The sequence below is a fragment of the Anopheles merus genome, chromosome 2L (genome assembly GCF_017562075.2).
Source record: "Anopheles merus strain MAF chromosome 2L, AmerM5.1, whole genome shotgun sequence".
Taxonomy (NCBI): domain Eukaryota; kingdom Metazoa; phylum Arthropoda; class Insecta; order Diptera; family Culicidae; genus Anopheles; species Anopheles merus.
The window spans coordinates 11,874,598-11,898,246 of NC_054083.1; the positions used below are offsets into that span (position 1 = coordinate 11,874,598).

At 42.6% G+C, this 23,649-nt stretch overlaps 1 protein-coding gene across 18 annotated transcripts in view; it reads left to right on the top strand.

Moving 5' to 3' along the window:
- The window catches only part of LOC121593624 (CUGBP Elav-like family member 4), a 330,070-nt gene that overhangs the window by 290,169 nt on the left and 16,252 nt on the right, over positions 1-23,649 (top strand). For all 18 annotated transcript variants that reach the window (XM_041916157.1, XM_041916158.1, XM_041916164.1 and 15 more), the window contains 3 exons: positions 19,470-19,710; positions 19,800-19,946; positions 20,069-20,167. In XM_041916157.1, the coding sequence (XP_041772091.1) occupies positions 19,470-19,710; positions 19,800-19,946; positions 20,069-20,167 (487 nt within the window). The remainder of the gene's footprint in view (positions 1-19,469; positions 19,711-19,799; positions 19,947-20,068; positions 20,168-23,649) is intronic.

A 23,649-nucleotide genomic window follows, 5' to 3' on the forward strand; every position in this document is an offset into this window, starting at 1 on the left:
CGTGAGTGTGAAATTTTGTTTCCCTTCTTCGCTTCCCCATGCAAGCTCGTAATGCTTTGAAATGGCGGCTTCGAGACTAAAATCTCGCCGATCGTTGCCTCGTATTGCCATTTTGCTGCCACCACCACAATATGGAGATTGTGCTTGTAAAAGACCACCCCCAGGCGACCGGGGCTAACGCCCGGGTGCTGAGGAACCAACATTAAATTAAATGTTAATGGCTCCGTTATGATAATGGTGATAATTTCGATGAAAGGAACCGTAAATGTGAATATCCGGAAGGTTTTACCTTTATTTATTTCTTCGTTGGTTTTGGTACGAAGATTCGCTACTATTGGAGTTCGTCCTTATGTAGTAACGTAACAATGATTTGGCTAAGAAAAAAAAAGAAGACGGAAAACAGCCTCACTGTAACATGCAAATATTTAAGGTTCTTCTCCGTTCTTTGTTATGTGTTAGTGATAGAAATCTGAATTTCCTTCGGTATGGTGTGTTGCGCTTAAATTTAAGGGTAATATGTTACAAAAAAGAATATTCTTCTATCTTATCACAGCGAGTATACATACGTGTTATTATTTGCATCTTCTGTTGTTCATAATGTTTATCCCCTTCTCTTTGGGTGTTTCTCGTCTTAATCCGTTAATAGGGCTAACCTTTTTACCGATGCGCACCTCATCCATCGCAAAACTGGTTGCAAATGATGGTTGATGAGAAGTGATCGAAAAAAAACCGTACTGTTAAACGCCTCCCCTAAAGCAAAAGTACGGTCAGGTCCAGTAGTACCTTTTGCGTATGCCCAATACTTCACTCGCACATCACAATTGCTAACATTCCTGTTACAGACCACTCTTCCGAGACACACCTTCGTCTTCCTGTGCCTAAATGTGAGCCCGATTCAACCGGACCAATCCACTTTCATTCGATTGTCCCGGTGGACTATGTTCCACTGAGCGTTGTACGAACGCGATTGTTTGTTTGTGCTGCTTTTGCCCCTCCGTTTCTCTTCCAGTGCGTATACCAGCAACATTAGCGAGCACCTCTAATCCACCGGACGTGTCTGTACGAACGCAGCTGGAGATTATGCTATCAAAAAGCACCCTTCTGGGCCGGCTAGCGTCCGCTCGGATCGGGTTTCGCTGTTGCAAAAGCGTCCGGGTCATCATCCTTGCTGTCGGTGCATTCCTATTCAGCACAGTCGGCCCGAGACTCGGACTCAGAGAACGGTATTTAAATATTAATATTATTTTAGGATTTATTCAATTTTACCAAAACAAACAAACGGTCACTCTGAACAAGCGAACCGAGTGTACGTTGAAGAGGAAAATAATGGGCGGGGGGTAATGGGTGAAGACTCGATGAAAGAGCTGGCTGAGTTCGGCGACGTTTGCTCCAATGGGCAAATCAACCGCCAAGTGAACGAGCCGAACCGACACGGGCGCACGGACAAAGATGCAACGTACCAAAAGGTGGCACTGTTAATGTTTCCCATCCAACCAGCTTGGCACTTTCCGGACGCTTGTAACGGTATGGTGGGGGTGGAGAAAATGTAAAATTTTTCCACCTGCTCGCTGCCTTCTGTACATTCCCTGCCGCGCATTTCCACAGTCCACAGTCGAGTCCGTTCCGATGAAGGTTGAAGCCTCGACGCCACTAATGGATCTGGTGCCGGTGGGCGAAGCAAATGAAGAGCGCTGGGAACGAAATATGCAGATTATGTTTGTTGAATCATTAAAGCAAAAGGCGCGGCCGCCGCGTTCCGAACCACCAGTTACAACGCTCGCTCCGTTTGGTTCGGTTGCAGGTGGTGCCCTTTCGGGCGTAAAGCAAACAAGCGACCCGACCGAACCGAAAACAAAGCCCGGTTCGGACCATCCACTGGGACCGGGCACCAGTTCACGAGCTGGGACTTTGGACCACTTTCGCGGTGCCATCTAGCGTTCTCTCGCTGTGCTAATGGTGAATAGATCACCGGAATGGATGGGTGAATAGGAAAACCGGTCAGTTGTAAACGTTGGGACGAAAAATGGCATAAAAGATCGACGGACAGGTTAAACACACTAACTAACCCGACGAAAGAAAACTCAAATAAACGAGGGGAGATGATGATGGAATGGATAATGATGATGATGATGATGATTGCAGGACATGATGAAGGACTTGAAAGAAATTTCTGTCAGCTTTTGCAACCCTAACATTGGAGAGTCATAGCAGAATATTGTTTTCTTTTGTTGTGAACAATTTTTAATTGGAATAACGTTTTAATTGTAAATTATATTTTTAAATGCATCCGGCATGCGATGGACACAGTTAAATTTCACCATAAAATAATGTTACATGCCTATTTTCAACAACGCCCGTCCACCCACAGTTGCTTCTAATGAACGCTAATGCATTGTTCTGTGGCGAGTGGTTAGATTCTAACAGTGCGGCCAATGGTTTGACTAACTAATATCCCTCAGGACTTTGTTACTTCAAAAGCTACTCTCTAAGGAGGGCAAGTCGTCAAAGATACTTTAAGACAGCTCGCCTTCGCAATCTACTCCGGCAGCTACTCCGGAGCTTCAAGGAACAGAACCGGCCACACAATCACACAAACACACACACCAACCTGTCCCTCAAGCGCGCTGTAAGAAAAGTTTCTTCATCAAAAATATTGATTTATGCTTGTTTTGCGACTTTGGCGCAGAACGGTGGCTCGGGGTTTTCGGTTCCGCCAATTCCCTGGGGGGCATCATGGACGGCCGGGGCTGATTGGAATCCGGCCAACCTTTAGATCGCTCCCTAAAGTTGCTTTAATGGAAAATATAACTCAATTTCCTCCCGATTCTCAGGTTACGCGACGGTTCCTCGTCAGAATCACGTCCACGTCGCCGGCTTGACTGACACACGCGTACACACACCGCTAGTGGTGGAGGACGAACGTTGTAGGTTATTATTTCCGATCCCCGTTTGTATTCCGTAGCGAAGCCGAGGAAGAAGAAAGACAAAAAAAACAGAAAGAGGCACAGCACGGCCACGGAAAGAATTGCACAAACTTTCTCCTTTTTCCAGTGGCACGTTTCAGTTGCTTCTTAACAGCGTAGAAAAAAAGGAACAAATACAGCAAAAAAAACTAACATGCGGTCTGGTTGAAATTTTCTATCACTTCACATACTTTCTCTGTTCAGCCCATAACCCAAGGCTTCCATGTCGTGCGCAATCAATCATCGATGGATTGCGTAGGCGTAGTTTTTGGTGTCAAGGATAGGCGGATCGGAAAATTGATACTCGGACGCAAAGGTGCGATTCCGTGCGATGAGCCGTACCTGGTTCATTCTCTTCCCGTTAAACCTCTCCGCTGCCACCGCACGGCTACACGAATCGCATGTTTCGCTGATTTTTCGACCACCCTGATACTTCAGTAACCCTCCCAAAGTGGCGAAATACGAGAGGGCGAAGAAACGGCATAAAAACATCACGGAATACAAGAAGAACGAAGTGAGGATATTGCATTACATCGGGTGCCATGATTGCTGCCGAATGCGAAAGGTTGTAGCAATATTGCCGGCGGGCGCGCGCTCACAGTACAACATGCTTGATGAATGTTTATTAAAGGTACATGGTTCTTCGAATACGAAAATGTTTAGCTCTTGGTGTCGACAGGATGATAGAATGAACAGATCGAGTGAATAAAGAAGCAGAAAAAAGAACCTCTAAACATACTGCGCGCTGTCTGTGCCCGTCTGTGTGCACTAATGATCTTGTCCTGCATGGCGCTAGTATATTGAATAATAAAGCCTCTTTCTATGCACACTGGAGCGTCTACACGTCTTCATTTGACAAGGATATGTAGTGTGTAGGGCGAACTGTTGTGAATGTAAACTTAATCTGAACATTGTTGGCGGTCTTCCTTCAAACACAATTTAATCAATTTGAGCTCATGCTTCCCTTAAACACATCGTGCATAGACACTCTCAAACGGTTGTGGTTTCACAATGTGCCCCGTAACGAAACGGAACAAACCTCTTCGCGGCTTTGCCTCTATCGCCCGTCCCAACTCGCGTGCTGCTTGTTGCTTTTAATGATAAACTAATATCGCACGACCGAGTTTCGAGTGCACCCACAGCAACAGAGCTGGGCGTGTCGTGGCACCATAACTACAAGTGGTTGCTTCAACCTGATGGTCTCCCATGCCACCCTACCGAAGCGTTCCGATCAATATTTGTGGTACCGTCTTTACTCGTTCGATGAGGATTAAGTTTTTTGTTTGTTTGGTTTTTTTGCTCGTTCCACAATGCTGATAAGCTCCTATCAACTAGTCGGCATCGATATCGGCCACGAATGCTGAAGTTCTTTCGGTTCACCGCACTGGAGCTTCCTTTGTTTCGAAGACGCCTTGAACGGAATGGCTTCACTGGTGGCGATGACTCATCAGAAGACCATAGCATGGACGGTGAAGTGTTGGCGCTGACCAGACCAGTGTACGTTATTGCGATGATTAAGTGATTATAAATATTTACCCTATTGCTGTATTTACTACAAACACTGCATAAAACATTATGCAGCTGTGAAACGGCGTAAAACAACTCGTGATGATAGAAGTCTGAGGACGAAATGAAACAGCATGAGAAGGCTTATACTGGAAAATTGCGACTACATTTGACGAAATTAAGTTTATTTAAGCCTGGTTTCATAACCTAAGATTTTAAACGCGCCAAGAGAAAATTATTTACAATATGTTGTGTCTTTGCTCTTTGCACTTATTACTTTTATTTACACATTAAAACTTTACATGATAAATAATAATAAACGAAATACAAACACGTTAAAACGTACAACACTTTACAACGTAGGCCGCGTGCCAGCCGCACCGAGCGCCCCTGCCAAGAGCTCCTGCTCGATCGGCCTTCGTGCACACTCTGCCGTCCCCTGGACGTTGACCGGTGGCAGCGCAACTGCCACGGCAAGTCCAGGGGTCGGCACGCACGGCAGCCCACAGCACAATACAAATAGATTTTAGAGAATATCGAGTGCACAAGCAAAAGTATAAAATGCGTAATATTGCTTGGTTTTTACAGCGTTGCAAACAAAATTAGTGCTTATTTAAGTAATCCTTACCATGTTCTACTGGCATCAATCTGCTGTGACATTCAATAATCCTTATCCTCATCACAATCCGAATCTTAACTATCAAAACGCTGCCAAAGCAATACGGATGTCTCTTTTGACTTTAAATCTTTTAATTGTTCCAGTCCAAAAGTTTTCTCCTCGAGGGTAACCCACAACGTATGCAAACATACGGGTTTGCTCGGGTAGATTTTCAAATCAATCTACTCACTGATAATGCTCGACATTTAAACACCCCGCATTCAACCGGGGTACACCTATCCCTGCCGTTCATCGAACCGTTGTAACTAATTCCAACGAGTATGTCGCTTTCTTAAGAAGTGAAAGGTCACTGGCGCTACATTGGAAATCTCAGCACGACGCCGCTTAATCCTACCGCACTACGATCGTTCGACCACAATGGGTAAAAGTCAAGCTGTAAAACGAAACGAGCACCCGAAGCCCGAAGCCCGCCCAACCCAACCCCGCAGGACCAGTGAATGCCGTGGCTGTGGATAACCCCGAAACACCATGTAGCACCAGTGAGCTACCGTGTGTCGGTCGCACTAAATGAGAGTTATAAAATTTGTCACAAACTTACAGAAATCGTGTCTCCATCGTGTTGGGGTTGAGCTGGCGGAAAAGTGGGTGGGTCAGTACCGACCGAAGGATTTAAGGGCTTTCCTATGGGGTTCGATTTCGATGATGTCACTCTCGCTCCCTGGTACAAGACACAAACCGAGAACACCCTTGCTCAAGAAAGGATTTTAATCGGGGAACAAGTTTCTAAACTACCTAAATTAAGGGATATTGGCCGGATAGTTTTATGAAGCAGTCTCTGGGTGCTCTTCCACGTGAGGGGAGAGGAGATTTTAGACAAAAGATTAAAAACTTCCACCCAACACATCAAGACAGACAGACCGGTTTTGTGGACGACGAAATTTGGACGACGCGATGAAGCGGAAGCGAAAGCACGACGCCGGTGGACCCGCTACGGGAGAGGAACGAGGCGGGATTCGCCAAATTTACCCTTAGCGTCGATGGCTGGGATGGCTTCATTAACCCCCCCCCCCCCCCCAAGGCGTACCGAAAGAAAAACAGTTTAATTATAAGATATCCTATGTGACATGCATTCATTACTGAGCTCGTGAGTGTCCGTGTAGTAGAGCGTTACACTTCTGTACGCTCGGCACCAGCCGGACCTGTCCATTCTCTGCCGAGACGGTTCCGAGCGGTTCGCTGGCAGCTTAATCGAATTGGAGAAAGTTTTACCCCCACATACGGACGAATTTTCTCCGAATGTCCAACCCATTGTCCCATCGGAGCCGTTGCTTTTATGCTCAAATGGATGTACGTTTGTAGCCAGGACAACGGACTAATGCTGTCTGCTTGGGTTCGGCGAGGGGCCCAGCAGTCGCCATGTGTGCTTTGAGGGTTGTGAATGTGTCCACAGCATCTGTGTGGTTAACTGGACTGGCGTAGGGTAGATAACTTAATTTCTGTTCTTTGAAAAAGGAAACGCGTCTACCATGCTCCTTTGCTGATCAGCCGGGCAACCCTTGCCGGCTAGCCGATGGAAGGAAACCTTAGACACCAAAAACATATTCTTGTCGTCGCATAATATGTGCTAAACTGTGTTTTATCTTTCGGAAATATAATGAGAACAGCTTTTACCAACCACCCTATCACCCCTCGGTCGTACCCGTACTCCGGTGCTGGTGATACTACTGGTGGAACGATACTTTTAATCCCGGATTTAAGTGGTTTCCTTCCGCCGCAACGGGGTAGCTAAATTTCAGTTTTGCGGCAAAGATCGCATAAAATAATCAACAAATTATAAGTGAAAATCCAGATTTGTTCCATCCGACTACGGGTTGTGAACGGTGTCGGACACCGGTTGAGCTGCATGTTGTATTTGCATCCATGAGTAGTGCCACTAGAGACGAAAACAAAACAAAAAACAGGCGTAGAGTACCCGGAGATAGGTTGGTTGTCGTGCGATTATGCAAATTAGAAAATGAAACTGCATCTCATTTCCATCGCTACGCTCGATCTCTCCATCAAACGCTTCCTGATGAGCGGAGTGCCTTGCGCTGGGGTTAACGCGGAAAAGGCTGTGGCTCGGATTCATCCCATAAAGATGGCTATTTCTAAGTCCCGCAGCGAGGTCGTAGGGATGTGTTGCGAGGGTGTGTCGGAAAAAGCAAAAACATTCCAATGCAAAGTGTAGCATCAAATGCAGATAGAGCTGCATTCAGCAAGCAATAGATGCGGAATAGGTGCTACCAGAACTCCAGCTCACTCTACTTTTCGGTGGACCGAAAAAAGGGGACGAACGAAGGTGTCGACAACTGCTGCGAGTGCGAGGGGGTCGGAAAATCTCCTGGTAATGCGATATATAGAGCAACAGCTTTGCACACCCTGAACCAGAAGGCCGTGTGCAGTTTTTCCGCTGATGTTTACAAATTGAATCATGAATATTCTATTTTTCACTCCCATATTTCTCTCCATTGCGACTGTTTGCCACGCCATATTTTGCAATTCGTCGCCGTTGGTTTAACAGCATGACGCGGGGAGGTTGACGCCAATCGACCACAGGTCCGTAGAGGATGAGACTGTGGTAGAAAAGGATAACTGTGTTTTTTAGTACAAAATTTGTTTCAGATCGGAGTAACACAACGTATTTTTAACTTTTGTCAACTTTTTTTTATGAAAAAAATATGATTATGCTATTCTGTGTTAAATATTCGAAAGGTTTTGAACAATTATTCCTAAAAACAATATATTTAATCGCTCTTTTATTACCATTACCTTATTTACGTTGTCTGACTAACTTCGATCGAGACTAAACCTAAGTTATACGCGTTGTAAAATATCAACCAATAAAAGCCAAACTCCTTTTTAGGATAAGCATGTTTAATTTCCCATTCTTTCGATCTTTCACGCTCTCTCCTCACCCTCCTTCTTACTATCTCTTTCTCTTTGACTTCTCCAATAGCTCTTCGATGTAATAAGCCATATTTAAACTATGATAAATGAGTTTAAGCCTCTTATGACTACACGCTGTCGATAGAATTGAGTACCGCCTCTCGAATTGAGCCACCAGTCTGTGCAAAATGGTTACTCTTACAAAGTATATCAGCATGCAATGTGTTCACGGATGGCGCTTCATAGAGCTTTAAAATTATCCTTTCCTATTCTCGTGTCCAAGCAACTTGCTGTATATAAAAAACAACAATACACCGACAGACAATCCTTTCAAACCGTTCCATTGTGGTATATGGTTGCAAAATGAAGATAGATCCAGTTTCTCTACTGGCTCGAGCCCACTGGGAGAGAGGCGATTGGGAGTAAGCATTGCCAGGGCAATCCTCTTGACGATGATAGGGCTTGACTATGATCACATCGTTTGCAGACATGCTCCCCGGGCAAAGCAATTCAATCCAATCCTCCTTCGGACGGGAGCGAGGAACTCATCTATGGGCGTTTCATTTCACCGTACATATTGTGTAATAATGGAAAAGCACCCTCAACACCTACACCACTTGGAGCCAGCTTGGCTCCTTCCTTTGCTAAACCTCTAAAGGCCTAGTGGCAACAAAAGCCCGATCGGTGGAATGGAAGTGGGGAATGGAAGTTTTATGGTTTAAAAACAAATCTACATATAAATATCGAGTGCACTCTGTCCCGGTACAGAATCGACAAACGTACTTGTGCAACTTGTGCCGTTACTTTTTTTTTTTTTTTGCTTTATGTTGGTGTGAGCTCACTGCATGCTTACCGTGAGCGGATTGAATACACAGTGCCGGCGTCGAGCTATTACCATGCTTGCAACATTTTATCGTTTGTGTAGGTTCTTTGGATCAGTTTTTTTTGCATACTTTTTCCACATCCTCAGTGACGTTGAACTCGACGAAGGGATCACACAAACTTCCAGCATTTCTTTTCATCCTCCTCAAGTACTGAACTCCCACACTCGCCAATGCGAAAGGTATAAAAAAATCGATTGCAAACAAATAAACTGTAATTGGTCAAGTGGTCCACAGCAGTTCATTCGAATGAATTTCAATTGTTGTTTATGTTTTGGTGAAATACAGACAAAACAGACTTGAATAATATTCCATGAGCTAAGAAAAATCTTTGACAGAAGTACAGTATGAACACGAATAATAGAAACAATGTATTTTTTTTTTTTATTTCAACGACGTCTTACTTTATGTTTGTAGTGTAAATTTGGATTGCTTTATTTCTAGGATAGATTTATGTTATAGAATGATGTTTAAAGAATGGCAATAATAAAACCATTAAACACAAAACCATAAACCTTCCTTTGATAATGTGTCGTTATAGCGTTATGAAAATGTTTAAATACAGAATACGCCTGGGCGTTGACCAACAAAAAACAACATAATTTGAAATTAAAGAACCCATAAGTCCCACCCACAGCGAGTACTACAAAAACACTTTCAGAAAGGAAAGTTTTCCTCGTTTAAGAATTTAAGCCTGTGGAAAATAACTACCGTAAAAACCGGTAACAAGATGGAAAAATGCAGCAAAATCGTTTCCTACTTACAAACTTCTACACACTGAACCGGGGCAGCTGAAGAATAGCAAACTTTCCTTACGTTTCTTTTCCTCAGAGAAAAGGCCTTTTTTGTGTGCCCAAGGTTACACAAACTTACACATTTTGTAGCCAGCTGCTGGTGCAAGTGGAAACAAAGTTATCGAAAAATCAATTTCAAAACGAAACAACGCCCAATCTATTGGTTGATTCCATGTTGTTTTTTATGATTTATATTTTAACTGTGTTTTCTTCAACCTATTGCGTAACTCTGGACACAGTTGTATTTGTATATACGCCAAATGGTAAGTGATAGTTTCTGGCAAGAGAGGGAAAGGAATAAAAAAGGAATCGAGAGGAAACAGGAATCAAACTACAAACTTAAGAAAGTGGAACAGTGTTTTTGTATGCAAACAAGAGTTAAAGAAATGCTTCCACATTCCTCTGCAAGCATGGAGAGCAACAAACCAATTTTGTGGGCCTCTTGTGGTTTCGCTTGTGGTTTCGCTGCTTAAAATAGTTAATCATGAAGAAAATAAATGTTCTAATGTTAAGGCAAAATATCACCAGTAAGTGTTTCAAAACCAAAAACACTTTGATGTACTTGTTTCACGTCATGCCTCCTTAACTAAGATTCTTCAAACCTGTACATTTGATCCTATTTCAACCATCAGCTTGTTGACATGGAAAGTTGGCCATGCATCGTAAAACATACATAGTAATTACGGTAGCACGCTATTTACATTACACAGCGTAATTATTGCCTTTCAAAGTGGAACAAAACGGAGTGCTTTCGTTTGAAACGCAACCGTCCCAGGTTTGTCGTTTTTTTTTTCAGATTTGCCAGAGCACAAGTATTTCGCTTCCAGCAACAAACTCAGGAAGCATAAAATCAAACTCACTGAAAAATGTCCCTTCAGACGGTGCGAACTACTTTGTTCAACCCATTTGTTAGACATCGTCAACCTAATTTCACACGAGTGCTACCGAGAAACAAAAGTAAAGCTGATGGTACTTTAAACTCAGACTCATGAATACAAAAGAAAATAAGAGTAAAATCATGCACCCACCCACATACACACACATTTCCTCGGTGGATCGAAATCGTTCCGCACGAATGAGTTGAAAATTTATTTTTCACCCAATTGACTTGCTTCACGAGACATACAGTATAATGAGAGCATAGAAAAATGGTCGGAAAATAAATTCCCATGCTGCTACTGCTGCTGCTACTGACCGACACGAACAAAGGAACGGTCCGGTAAAGATTCATCTCCATCGAGTGCAAAGAGCGTTGAACGAGTGGACGATGAATTGTTCTCGTTCTTTTTGCGCTGTTAGTTTCACTCCTAGGATCGACTGAAGCGGGGAGGGAAAGCTGAAATGTGTAATAATTTATATATCATGTCAAATGGTCCGACATTTCTTCAGCTCCAGAAATGGCTGTGCACAAGCAGTGAAAGAAATAGGGGGAGGTTTTCTATCAATTTTCATATAAAACTCAATGGACTGTCGCGTATCATTTTGCAAGGACACATCAGCAAATACGGACGGCGGAATAGCTAAAAAGACGGCCAGGAACGTGAAAGCATTCCGCGTTTCTATGCTGACGGACGTGTTTCGCTCGATTACACTTCTTCTTCCTTAGTATTCCACCTACTCGACGTGGATACTGAGCCACATTTCTTCACTCATGTCTCGATTGTATGCAGTTTCTCATCACTGAAGGGAGAGAAACGCTGTTAGGATGAACGTTCGAGCATTTTAAAGCAGCGCAAACGCAAGTAAATGTGATGGAAATATTCAAGGGATCATTCTTCGGATGATGCTTACGATGGAAACATCCTTTTCTGCAATGCTAAGGTTAGAAATGCGCCCTAAGAATTGCAAAACTCAGACAGCTTTAAATCCTAAAATGGTTGAACAGGAAAACCACAAAATAGGAACGGCGCCAACGCAGCAAATATATTGTCATTTTTAACTTAAATTACTGACAACAGTGATTCACTCTATCAGCAGATGAACAACAACTTACTACATACATTCACTTCTTTAATGCTCCATAATACATCCATACATCCATGCATCCATAATGCTCACAGATAATACTTTTTGCTGACGTTTGCACGTTCGATTATCTATGAGCCGAGAAGTGATCAAAACATTCGTCCACCTCTCTACTTCTTTGCCTTGTACTAGCTTGCTTACACATGGCATTCGATTTGTGGTTACGATGGATGAGTATTTCGTCTCGTTGTGCTTCAACCATCTCCTGTTGGTTCAATCAATCGATGAAGGCATTAGTTATTCGATTTTGATTACACCCAAACGGGAACACACGCGTGTACGTGAGTAGCTCGCCGCTAGGATTACATCTAAATCGAGCGGATGAAATCGTCTCACTAGAGGATTACAGTTTTTCATTTTTTTTGCGTTATATTTGTTTCTTGCGTACCAAAGGAATTTCTTGTTTGGACGGTAATCGCAAATCGTTTTCCTTTTTTCCTCTACCTCACTCATAAGACCGTACACTGTGCAAAGACACACAAGTACGCGAAACAGAAGACAGGCAATGTGTGCAATGGAATAACTATATTCCTTTTTTTGCACTCCCATGAATATCCTTCACGTAGGTATTACTATGAATACCCCACGTTTTCCTGCCGTCACGCAAAGTAAATGTCAGCTGCAAACCAAACATGGAACAGCATCGAAAACTGTGCTGACAACCGCGCGTCACAAGACGTCGACCACTCACGGCCCCTCGGGAGTGGCATTTTGGGAGGGATATTGAATTAGGTAGTAATTTGATTAAAATTTGAAGTACCGCTTCCGACATCCGGTTTCCGGGCACATCGTCATCGCAGAGCCGATAACGTACCGTATCGGCCGTACGTTCAACACGCTGTCGCTGTCATCTCACCCATCTTACCGGATGCTCATACACACACTGGTACGTTCGGTAAACCGGTCAACAGAACCCTAGATCGAACATTCGTATGCTCCGTGCTGCTAGTGTCAGGCACTTGCGGGCAACTGGCAAAAGTAGATCGGATGGTTATTTCCCTTGTCGTTGGTCGCTTTTACACGAGCGAGGGAAATTTAATTCCATCAATTGACAGACGGATAGAAATGTTCAAGCTATATGCAATTTTTATTTGCCTCATCTGCATCCTCAAGAAATGAGGGATTTCGGTGTCACGCGGTATGAAATTCCTTATGCACGCTAATAATTGAGAAAAATCTGCTTGTCAACCAACGACTTTTTGCTTCTTTTTCCCCTCTCTTTTCATTCGCTAACAATGCAGTGCAAGTGAATTGTAAAGCATTCCCATCTTGCTTTAATGCACAGTCATACGGTAGAGGGAATCCCTGAATATTTTTAAAGGTAAAACGGCAGCAAAAAGGAAACGTAAAAATGTTTTAAAGCTTACAGCCCGCTAGCATCATTATGATTAATGTTCATAGCTTATTGATTTTCATGACTTTCCACATTTTACCTACCATCAAAATGCATGCAACCATCATCTATCTTGCTAACAGTGATGAGCTTTTTTACATGATTTTCCTTTTTTGAAACATCTTCTGGATAGTAGGAGGCATGAAAAAAAAAACAAATTTAAAATCATTTGTTCGTCGAAATGCCCATTTTTTTCGTTTACTCTAATACCTTACACCGCCCAAGCTGGCAAAAGTTTTAAAACTTTTATCCGCTCACAGAGTTTCTCCTTTCTTTGATATAAAGGCTAGCCTTGGCTAATGTTCGTAGCTCACTGGCCTCGCTACACGCTAAAAGCGATATTAAATGGTACATGATTTTTAATTTTTCATTTCACCTTATATCTCTTGCCAAATATCTTCACCTTCGACGTTGTCTGCTAGGCAGATGGCTGAATGAAATGTTTCCCAGCATCGATCTCAACCTTTGCACAGTAATGAGGGTACGTAAAACGACCAGAATCACTGAGCATCGTTCATCCTAAACGAAGGAGCTAATAGGAAGGCATAAAAAACACACGAACAAAGGTTCCTCATACCAGCCTCATCAACCGTGTCGGGAGCGGTGGAAAATATTTGCTTGCACAAAAAAGAGGCCAAAGCAACAAAATCATGTTCTCTTGCCATTGGACCTTCACTACATCGTAAACGACCGTACAAACGATGAGCAAATCAATTTTTCTTTAATAACCTAATTATGTGTACTTTTTAGAAGCTCTTCAATAACATCGTGCTTTGGTGTGTAAAAGCACGAAAGAGAAACACTACAGGCGAAAGAAAACACAGCAAAAAAAAAACTGGGGGCACTTTTTTGCTTCTCTTCTTCACACGCTATTCTAATGGTGTTGAAACAAGTAACAAAAGCAAACGATCCCTCTAAAAATTGGCTGAGAAATCGGCATCTTCAGCACACGGTAGCTGGCCCGAATGCTAACAAAGCGTAGCGTTTGTACGCAGACACATTGGCAAAGGAAAAACTGCCGATCCGCATAAACTTACCATTTGTCCGGCCGAGCAAACAGCACAAGACGCAGAGGAAAGTAACGAATAAAAAAACACATCCTCAACCGTCCTCAACGTTACGAACCACATGAAAAATTCAAAAGCCCACAGCTGCAAGCGGGATTCCTTCACGGCGTTCCTTCAATTTACTTGGCCATCCGTAACGAGCAGGGGAAAGTTCGAGGGCTCTCTGGGAACGAAAGCAAACCGGGATCCGGTGGAAATGGCCACCCTGCCAGCAAGTGACGCTGATGAGGTCGTTTAAAATTAAACTTTATTTAATCGCTTTCATTATTATTTGAGAAGCTATTTTGGAACTTTGCCAACGGAAGGCAGTGCAGTGCGATTGGCACGAACGAAGACAAAAAGAGAAGAAAAAAAAATGGAACATACAAACTCAAATCAAACCAGCGACCACTTTTCCCGGGGCGGCACATCATGCCTTTGGGCTGGTATGTGTTGGCCACTGCATCGTGGCATACGAATGCAAGGATTGTTCTTTTTGTTCTCATTCCGTTCTATTCCTTACAGCAAGGGATTTCTGGTGCTGTTGAGGCGTGAAAGCTCCGAAACGTCCCGCCTTAGAACCGGAACATGCAACATGCGGTTCGTGTTTACTGATGTTGTATTTCTTTTTTTTTTGCTCTCTCCTGTCTTCCATTATGTTTGGCTTGCTTCGTTTTGGCAACGAGCAGTGCACAGCACGTAAAGGCCTCGAGCGAACGAAGAACATTGCTCCGTCCATAGACCCAAGTGGTAGTTGCGTTGTATTATTATTATTAGTACAAGTCGACGCTATCTGGCCGTTATTTTACCCGAAGCTGAAAACCATCCTGCCTGTTGCACATTTTTGGCTCGCAGGAGAAGGTAGAAGTGGCCGTAGCCATGAGCGAGGTCATGACAATTTATGAATATTATCATTATATGCACATTGCATTACATCACGGACACCATCTCACCGGCTGTTGAGGTTTAAACTCTCGTGAAAATGCTCTTGGTAGCCGTTTCTTGCGAGGCAACAGATTAAGCGGGCCATCTAATATATCACACTTTTGGGTTGTAGAGAATTTTTGACAACCGTTGAGGTTGTTTCAAAGGGCTTCTGGAACGAACAGGCTGGTGCTTTTTCCTGCGTTGATGCGGAAAATAGATGTGGTTTGTTTGGGTAACATATTTCTTCCCCACAAAAAGCAGCTTTTTAAGCGGCTAAAAGTTGAGATGAATGGGAGATTGGAGGCTTTGATTAATTTGAGTGGTTTGGTTTGGAACCAACAGCGTGAACGAAGATCAGCTTGTAGGCGATTTTGCATGTATAGTTTATTGTGTAATTGCGTAGTTATTAAGCTTACAAGTAAAAAAAAACTATTAAAAATCTATTAAAGAAACATACATCATATGACCAATCTGCGATACTTGCAAAATGCGCTGAACGGCACAATCACTGCACAACTCCCTCGATAGCTAAATAAAAATGTCAACAATTTTAGATACATTACATAGCGTCTACCAGCGTCGCATCCATTTCAAAATATAATATTGAATCGAAACCAACAGCTGGAACCATCCCTTGATCATATTTGCACTTTTTCTTACCGTTCCGCCCATAGACACACACATTCCACGGAAAGAGCATCCGTTAGTTGGATAAAAGTAGACATTTCATTTGTTTTCTCCGCCCCATCCTTCGGCTCCCGCAGAGAGAAGACACTGCGAAGATGATGCTGATGGTACTGGCAACATTCTGCCGACACGGCAAAAGATGCACCATTCTCACTGCTGTCGTAGACCCGCAGAGTTAGAATGTTGCATCCTTACAGGCTGCAATGTAACAAGCCCACTGGGAGCAAACCCAACCTAGTCGGAAGCTTCTCTAGCTGAAGGATCCACTCCTGTGATCCTTGAAGCGTTGCTAAGCAGCGGTAGCCGAACGGTAGTGGTGCTTACTGGCGCAACAGCGAAGTTAGCGGTACAGTGTGCAGGGTGTTCTGCTTTTGGGAACAACCCTAAATGCACGGCTACAACCAGCAACGCAATGGCTGCAGGGCATCGGGCAAACAAGCTGCAGCTCAAGTAGCTCGTCCTTGGGAAAGAAGTTTCCCTATCTGTTGATTTCTCCCGTTGGCAGCAACAGACTGAGTTCTGCAAAGACCCCATCTCATTCCCCGTTTTGCTTCCACAGTTTCTAGTGCAGAAGGTAAAATGAATAAAATATTGAATGCTTTTGTCTGTTGAGCCTCGAGTTTTTCACCGACCACAGAAAAGTACCCCACGGAGTGCTAGCGAAGGGGCCCACCGATCCGTGAGCGTACCGTGAACGGCGCTCACATCACCTGCACTTCGCAACCACTCGAAGGCTGGCCGGCACTAACCCATTCAGTAAATAAAACAAATGAAATAAAATGGTTTCACCACACTCAGGTGTACGAAGGCGTGGCGGTTGTACGTTTGGGGTAGCAGCAGCAGCAGCAGCAGCAGCAGGGAGTGTTATTGATGGAATGAAGTTTCAAGTGGATGTGCCGAGTGGCCCGAGTGCGCACATTACACAGAGGATAACGAATCAACTCAATTCAATTAGGGCCAAAGCTCTTCAATAAAATGTATCGTCTTCAGCACGCCTGTCCTTCGCCACAGTCCACCCTTCTCCGAACGAAGGTGGCCGTATTTCGTGGTACTGGGTTGAACTCGTGCCGAATCGATTTGCCAGCAGTGCCACCCTAGTCCGTAATGGACGGTTTATTTATTGTTTGAAGAGATTTTCATCGACGTTCCCGAACGTCCTGTCTGGAGGTTGCTCCATTATCCTCTATTTTGTCGTCATATTTTCGTAGCAGAAACGGAAACAGTGTGAATAAAATTTTCAGTAAAGCAACCTATTTGGGTTGATACTGTGTACATGGTCTATTAGTTTACAAATAATTGCATTGTACAATAAACTATTGAAATTTTACAGATTACTAAAGAATGTACAAAACAATTTGCAAACAAACGACGAAACCGGCTCGGACGAAACAACTCCTTCACCTGACAGAAGATTCCATAAATCATTCCATAATTGTTTGAACCTCGCCCCCGGGAGAAGCTTTTCAATTTGTCATCAATTAACCTCTAGCGATCCCAATGCTTCCCAGAGTCAATGTATGGCAAGGTGAGCACCCTTGGCGTCAATTGAATCAAAGCCCACCGGGAGCTGTCCTGTGACCTGCCAGCGTTAATCAATAATATTCCGGCTTTCCATGACCGTGACGTGATTGTACTGGTGGAGTGCTTTATTCTTTGATGGATGTATTACTCAAGGCGCCTGTAGGTAGCTCCAAATCATAGTCCCTGAACCAGAAATCACCATCATTAATAATGCCCTTTTGTGACGAAGCGCTGACAATCCAGTCTAAAAGGTGATGATGAGAGCTACCTCATGGGCCTACTGTTTTTTTTTTTTTGTATGTGATTTTCTTTCCATTCTGGGAGGAAGCAATTTTATCGTCAATTTTTTCGTCTGTCTGTATTTATGAACTTGTCTTTGCTCGAGCCTTTTCGATTTTTTCGTACAATATCGTACGGATCATTTCCGTTTCAATAGAATGATGAACCAGTCCAACGATGACGTAGAACATTCAGAAGCATAGAGAAGGAAACCTGAACTAAAGAAAACCTTAATCGTCCAACCAAACTCCCAGACCCAATTTTGCTAAGGAATGGAAGGGAAATAAAGGAACATAACAACAGGTTTCCGCACTCGGAATCATGCAAGCGCAACAGTTGAGATAGCGATTCTTTTACTCCTCACTTATGAGACATCACCATGAAATGGAAATTCATCAAATGTCAGGAAGTTGGCCGGAAATGACGATCACAGTTTAGTGGCTTGGAAGTATGAAGATGTGGGGTTTTTCTCGCTTTTGAAAACTCCATAACGATAGTTTTCCCTTTTTTGCTGCCTCAAAAAGGGGTACAATTTAGACTGGTGACGTGACGTGACTAAGTACGACCCCGGGGCAAATTCTCAACACGAACCACTCAGCCTACGATACAGGCAGTTCTGTTTTTTTTTACCGTCTGCACACGTTTCCCTTTCACTTTGCTACCACATAATGGTGATGTGATATGGTGAACGGTATTGGCGTGTCGTACGCTTGTAGGGCAACTCTCATACTCTTTTGTTGTCGTGTCTTGTATCAAGAACGTACCTTCGGCAACAGGTGTTTTTGAGCAGTCAATATTGTGGACGTTCGAAGGAATGTTCGTTTTGATTTAAGTTTCAAGGGTTGAAGGAGAAAACGTCAGTAAGAAAACACAGGCTCTACTGAGCATTACATAACAGGATTTTCAACAATAAATGTTGAGAAGTATCGCACTTTCACACTTCTATCGCTAATATCATATTTAAGAAAGAGGACAAATATTTGCTGCAGCATTAATCACTATAGAAATTTGTTTCTATTATCTACAAAACAACCATTGCAATGTCCTTTTCTATTTTATCAAGCAACTTTAACTCATAAAATAGCTTTCAACGCCTCTCAAGGGTGTTGCTTTGCGCTGTATCTCATATCAATGTGTATTTTATCGTTGTAAGTGTGTGTTTGTGTATTTATGTATTTTCATTGTAATCGTTGTATGTGTTTGTGTCATGTTTGAGCGAACAGTGTTTGTACACTATGGCAGTTGTATCTAAATGTTTGGATATCTCACAATCTCTATCTCGTATCTCTCCAGACAGTTTGCGTCAGTAAACGTAGAATATATTGTTTCCACCCAGCTATGTAATTAATCATACCAAAATGACCGCATATGCCCTGCTGCTAGCCCATTTAGCTCAAGGTGTGTCATTTGCGAAAAATAATGTTCATACATACTATCCCTTAACCTGAAACGTGCAGCGTCTAACGTAGAGCACGAAAACAGATGCTTTCCCGTTATTTAGTTCATTTTTCTGCAGGTCGCTACAAACCGTTGTAGTTGCTGTTGATGTATTTATCTTAAGCTGCCATCAAGAGCTGATAGTGTCCGCTTGATGTTATAACGTTTACTGAGCTGCTTCGAAAAGAAAAGAACCACACAATGCTCACCATTCCAAATAATTGGTCATGAATTATCCGTTTCGCAGTTGTTGTTTAGCTTCACTTAATAGGCTGATGATTTACGTCCGCTTAGAGGAAGACCTAGAATATAATAGAGAGAGAGAGAGAGAGAGAGAGAGAGAGAGAGAGAGAGAGAGACAGAGAGAGAAAGAGAGAGGGAATGAAGAGCGCCTTTTCTGAAATTGGTTGATTTACGTTATTAATTGTGTTTCTTTTCTACCCTTGTACGGTTTTGCATTCGACAGGGTGCATCCTCTAGCTTAGTGGTAAAGTTTGCTGACACCGAGAAAGAGAGGCAACTCCGTCGTATGCAGCAAATGGCTGGCCATATGAACCTGCTGAGTCCGTTTGTGTTCAACCAGTTCGGACCATACGGCGCCTACGCCCAGCAGCAGCAGGCGGCCCTGATGGCGGCTGCAACCGCACAAGGAACGTATATCAATCCCATGGCTGCACTAGCAACACAAATACCTCACGCGTTGAACGGTAAGTGTGACCGGTGCCCAGGGAAAGCTTTGCCGCTCATTCCGAATGGTCCAAAATGTAAACAACCGGGATATCAATATACCTTACAGGTTCCGGACAGCCAGTAAACGGTGCCATCCCCTCTCTACCATCGCCCACGATGCCTACCTTCAACATGGCAGCACAAACGCCCAACGGTCAACCGGCCGGCTCGGAGGCGGTTTACACCAACGGAATACCCCAGACCTACCCAGGACGTAAGTAGTTTCTAACATTCAACGTTCCACCCAAAAAAACACACACACACACACATACATTCTTCACACCAAAATCCTCCACATTTTCGCAATTTTGTTAATTGACACAGCTCTTTATGCAGATGCGCTTCACCTGTCGATACCCGCTCAAGGACTTCCGAACGGAGACGCTGCCCTACCGCATGCCGCCTACCCTGGCATCCAGCCGTATCCCGGTGTCGGTAAGTTCTACCAAATCCGTTGTTATTCACCCGTATTTGTAGTGGTATAAACCACCAGCATTATCCTGTACACCCTATCTCTCTCTGTCTCTGTATCTCTCTCACTCTTTTGCTACCCTTTGTTCCATAATGTCTACACATTAGTATCAATTTTAGCGTTTAAAACCTTCTTCATCCCTCATAGGTCATTCATTCTAAAACAACTCATTATTGACCGATTGACCCATGTCCGATGTAATGCTGTACACTCGTGTTGTTGTGTTGTGATTTTTTGATCGTTACTTGGTTGATTTGAACTTTTCTTTGTTTTATACGGATGTGCGATCAGTGGAACAACTCTTTTTTGTATTTTTGTGTTTTATATGTTTATTAATGCTCTGTCATTTTCAAGCTTCCAATTTCATACTACTAAACTGATTAATATAATGATTTAAATTTCTTTATTTTTCCACCGTCCTAGTTATTTTTTTTTACTTTCACTGCTGTTACTGTTAACAATAGTCGTTTTGTTTCTGTTTGTGTTTTTACGTTTTTCTGTTTGTGTTTTCTATATAATCACTCCGTGATTTTTTGCCTTCGCCCGTGATCGTTTCATTGTTGATGTGTCAATGTGTTTCTCTGATTATTTAGATACTTTCGTATATGCATTATTCTTAGTCCTAATACTACCATTACCATCTATCCTACTGGCACTGTTTTGAATCCGCTAAATTTTATTTATGCAGATATACATCCTCATTGTGTTTTTGGTTTCTACACTCTCATATATATAACGGTTGAGACTAAATAAAAATAACGCGTTAAATAAAAACATCGGTTCTAATATAAAATGTCTTGATGTATTAACAATGATATTGAGTGTGCAACAACCTTTTTTGGCAGACTTTATTTTAAAATGTTAACAACGGTTTACTTGGTTTCCGTAATTTTATGTTATTATTTCATCAAAATAATTTACAATATTCAAAACTTCATACATTTTATGTTGCTTTCGAGCATCTATGGTAACGTTTTCTCTTCCTCCCAGCATAGTTCAGCTTCAGTCAAGTTTACATTTTCATTCCATGACACTTGAAAATGGAATAAAAATACTCATCTCCATGCTGCACATCAAAAGCTGGTATACCGGAAAAGTTGGAATGAAATTACTCATCCATTGCAAAGGCATGATTACATCATTGCAAAAATATACACACACTTGTTTCGGCCGATGTGTATTTATTTTATTTCTGCTTTCAAGTCCGTAAACCAATAAAGCCCAAGTCTACGGAGGCATAATTGAGAGTTAAAAATAGTAGTATCAACCAGCACCCCGACCTGAACATTCAATTGTTCTTTTTGCATTTTCCACACATTCGTAGACCAATTGAATTGCAGCAAACCAAACGATCGGGAAAGCAAGCTGAAGTTAAAACTAACTTGTATGGAAAAAATCCCCCGGATACACAAACATACCCTCGCTGGCCACTGGTGCCAAAGAGAGCAAACCCAGGCACTGTGGGAGTCGGTGAGTCATGTTTCATTGAAATTATAAACTTTCTCACCCGAAAACAAATAACAAACTTTAATTGCATTTCACTTCCATACACCAGTACCGCCACTGGTGCACGGCTAGTGTGCTGGAATTAACAGCTGCATTCTACCCTTTTCTGCTCTCTGCTACTATGGCTTTGACCATCATCCCCGTGAGCTCCTGTTGCTATTGAGCACAAAAGATAGTTTTTATTCATCTCACCTTTTTTTGATGTAGCGTTTCTGTTTGGTTTGATGTCAGTTATCAGGGACGGAGGTGAACTTTTCCTGCTCTTACCAGTCCTCTTTAAGGCAGAATTTCACAGATCCATGCTTCTATACCATACTGCTTGCACAACGTGACAGACAAATGGGACAGTCGTTTTGTTTTGTTGTTGTCCTATCTTGTTTTGTTTGACTTTGCTTAAGCTGCCCTCGATTTTCTCGGCGTGAAACCACCTTTTCTCACGACAGCATCTCAATGATCAGATGCTACAACTTTGCGACGGTAAATAACAACTAAGTTCCAAATTGCTACACTTTTTCTTTGCCTGCTGGTTCTATTCCTACAGCTCTCCTCTCAGTAAAGCGGATGTTTTTCACAAACCATCTCTTCATGCGTTATACTGTTTCAGGTTTTTCATGCAACAGTTTGTAGCAGCACCACACAACAAAACAACTCTCACTTGGCTATAAACACATTCCGAGCGATAACTTTCGCTTTGGAAACGCTTCTGCCGAGAATGTCCCTGGACGATGCGACTAGTTCCATTCATTACAAAGTTTCACTACCACTGCATGCAAATTGTCAGTGACATTTAAATGGTACAAAAATTTGAAAATCTGCTCCGCTCTACGGAAGCTGCCTTGTGATTAGATTTTCCAGTTCAAAACGGTCGTCGTCACTGTTAGAAACTGTATATCTACAGCGTGATCTCAGCACCTCTACGTTTGTTGAATGAAAACTGTCAGAGAAAATTTTCGTGAATCTCAATGAGGCGGAAGTAAATTTAATCTGAGTTTTGCCTCCGTTTCTCCTCCCAAGCTGTCGCACGCTTTCATGCACAAACGACCAGGCGTCTCCATCAGCGACTTTATGCGCCATACGGTTTGCCAGTGGTTACCAAAAAGTGGAAGATGCGTAACTATAAAGATCTGGCAGTACCGGATATTGATGGAGAAATTGCTAATAGAATTAAATGCTCACCATCCCGGATGCTTCCGTTCAGCCGTCGGCGGTTCGAAACAGCGGTTCAACGTGTCGTTTCGTTTCGTGTACCCTAAAGAATGAAATTCAAAGCGGGGCTTGCAGGTGTTTGTCTATGTTTGACTTTTTGGTGTATGTGAAAGGCTGCAGTTTAATATCGGTTGGACTTGGGTAATATTGGAAAAATCATGTAGGCGTATACAAATTTATAGGTATTTCGGAAAAAATATAAAGATTTCAATAAAATTTCCTCACTTAATGTGGTTATATGTCACAGCGATTTTAATATCTTTATTATTATTTGGTGCAAAAACCGTTTTAGTCGTTTTAGGCCTGATTTAGATACTAGTGGATTTGGCCATCGGTGACAGTTTGGTGTACCGAATGCATTATAATCGCCCCAGCGTATGTGTACAGCTTGATAATTATGAATCCAAACATAATTCTTAACTAAAAATGTAAGACTTAAGACGTATCTAAAATTCTGTTGATAACAAAAGGAGAAGTAAACAAAAACACAAACATCTGTGTGATAAACGAAAATCCCCCCGCGTTTTTTTTTTTTTTTTGCTGCAAAACAATCAACAGAAAGTTCATCTTTTGCTCAGACGCAAAAATGTTGTGTGCCATTTTCTGGTAAGATTTATGCACCGATCTCGTTTTATTATTACTGCCACTAACTTTGGCCCTTTTTTCTGTGCCATCTAAAAAGGCCGATCCGGATGTTGACATGAACAAAGAAAACTACCCTTAACGGATTATG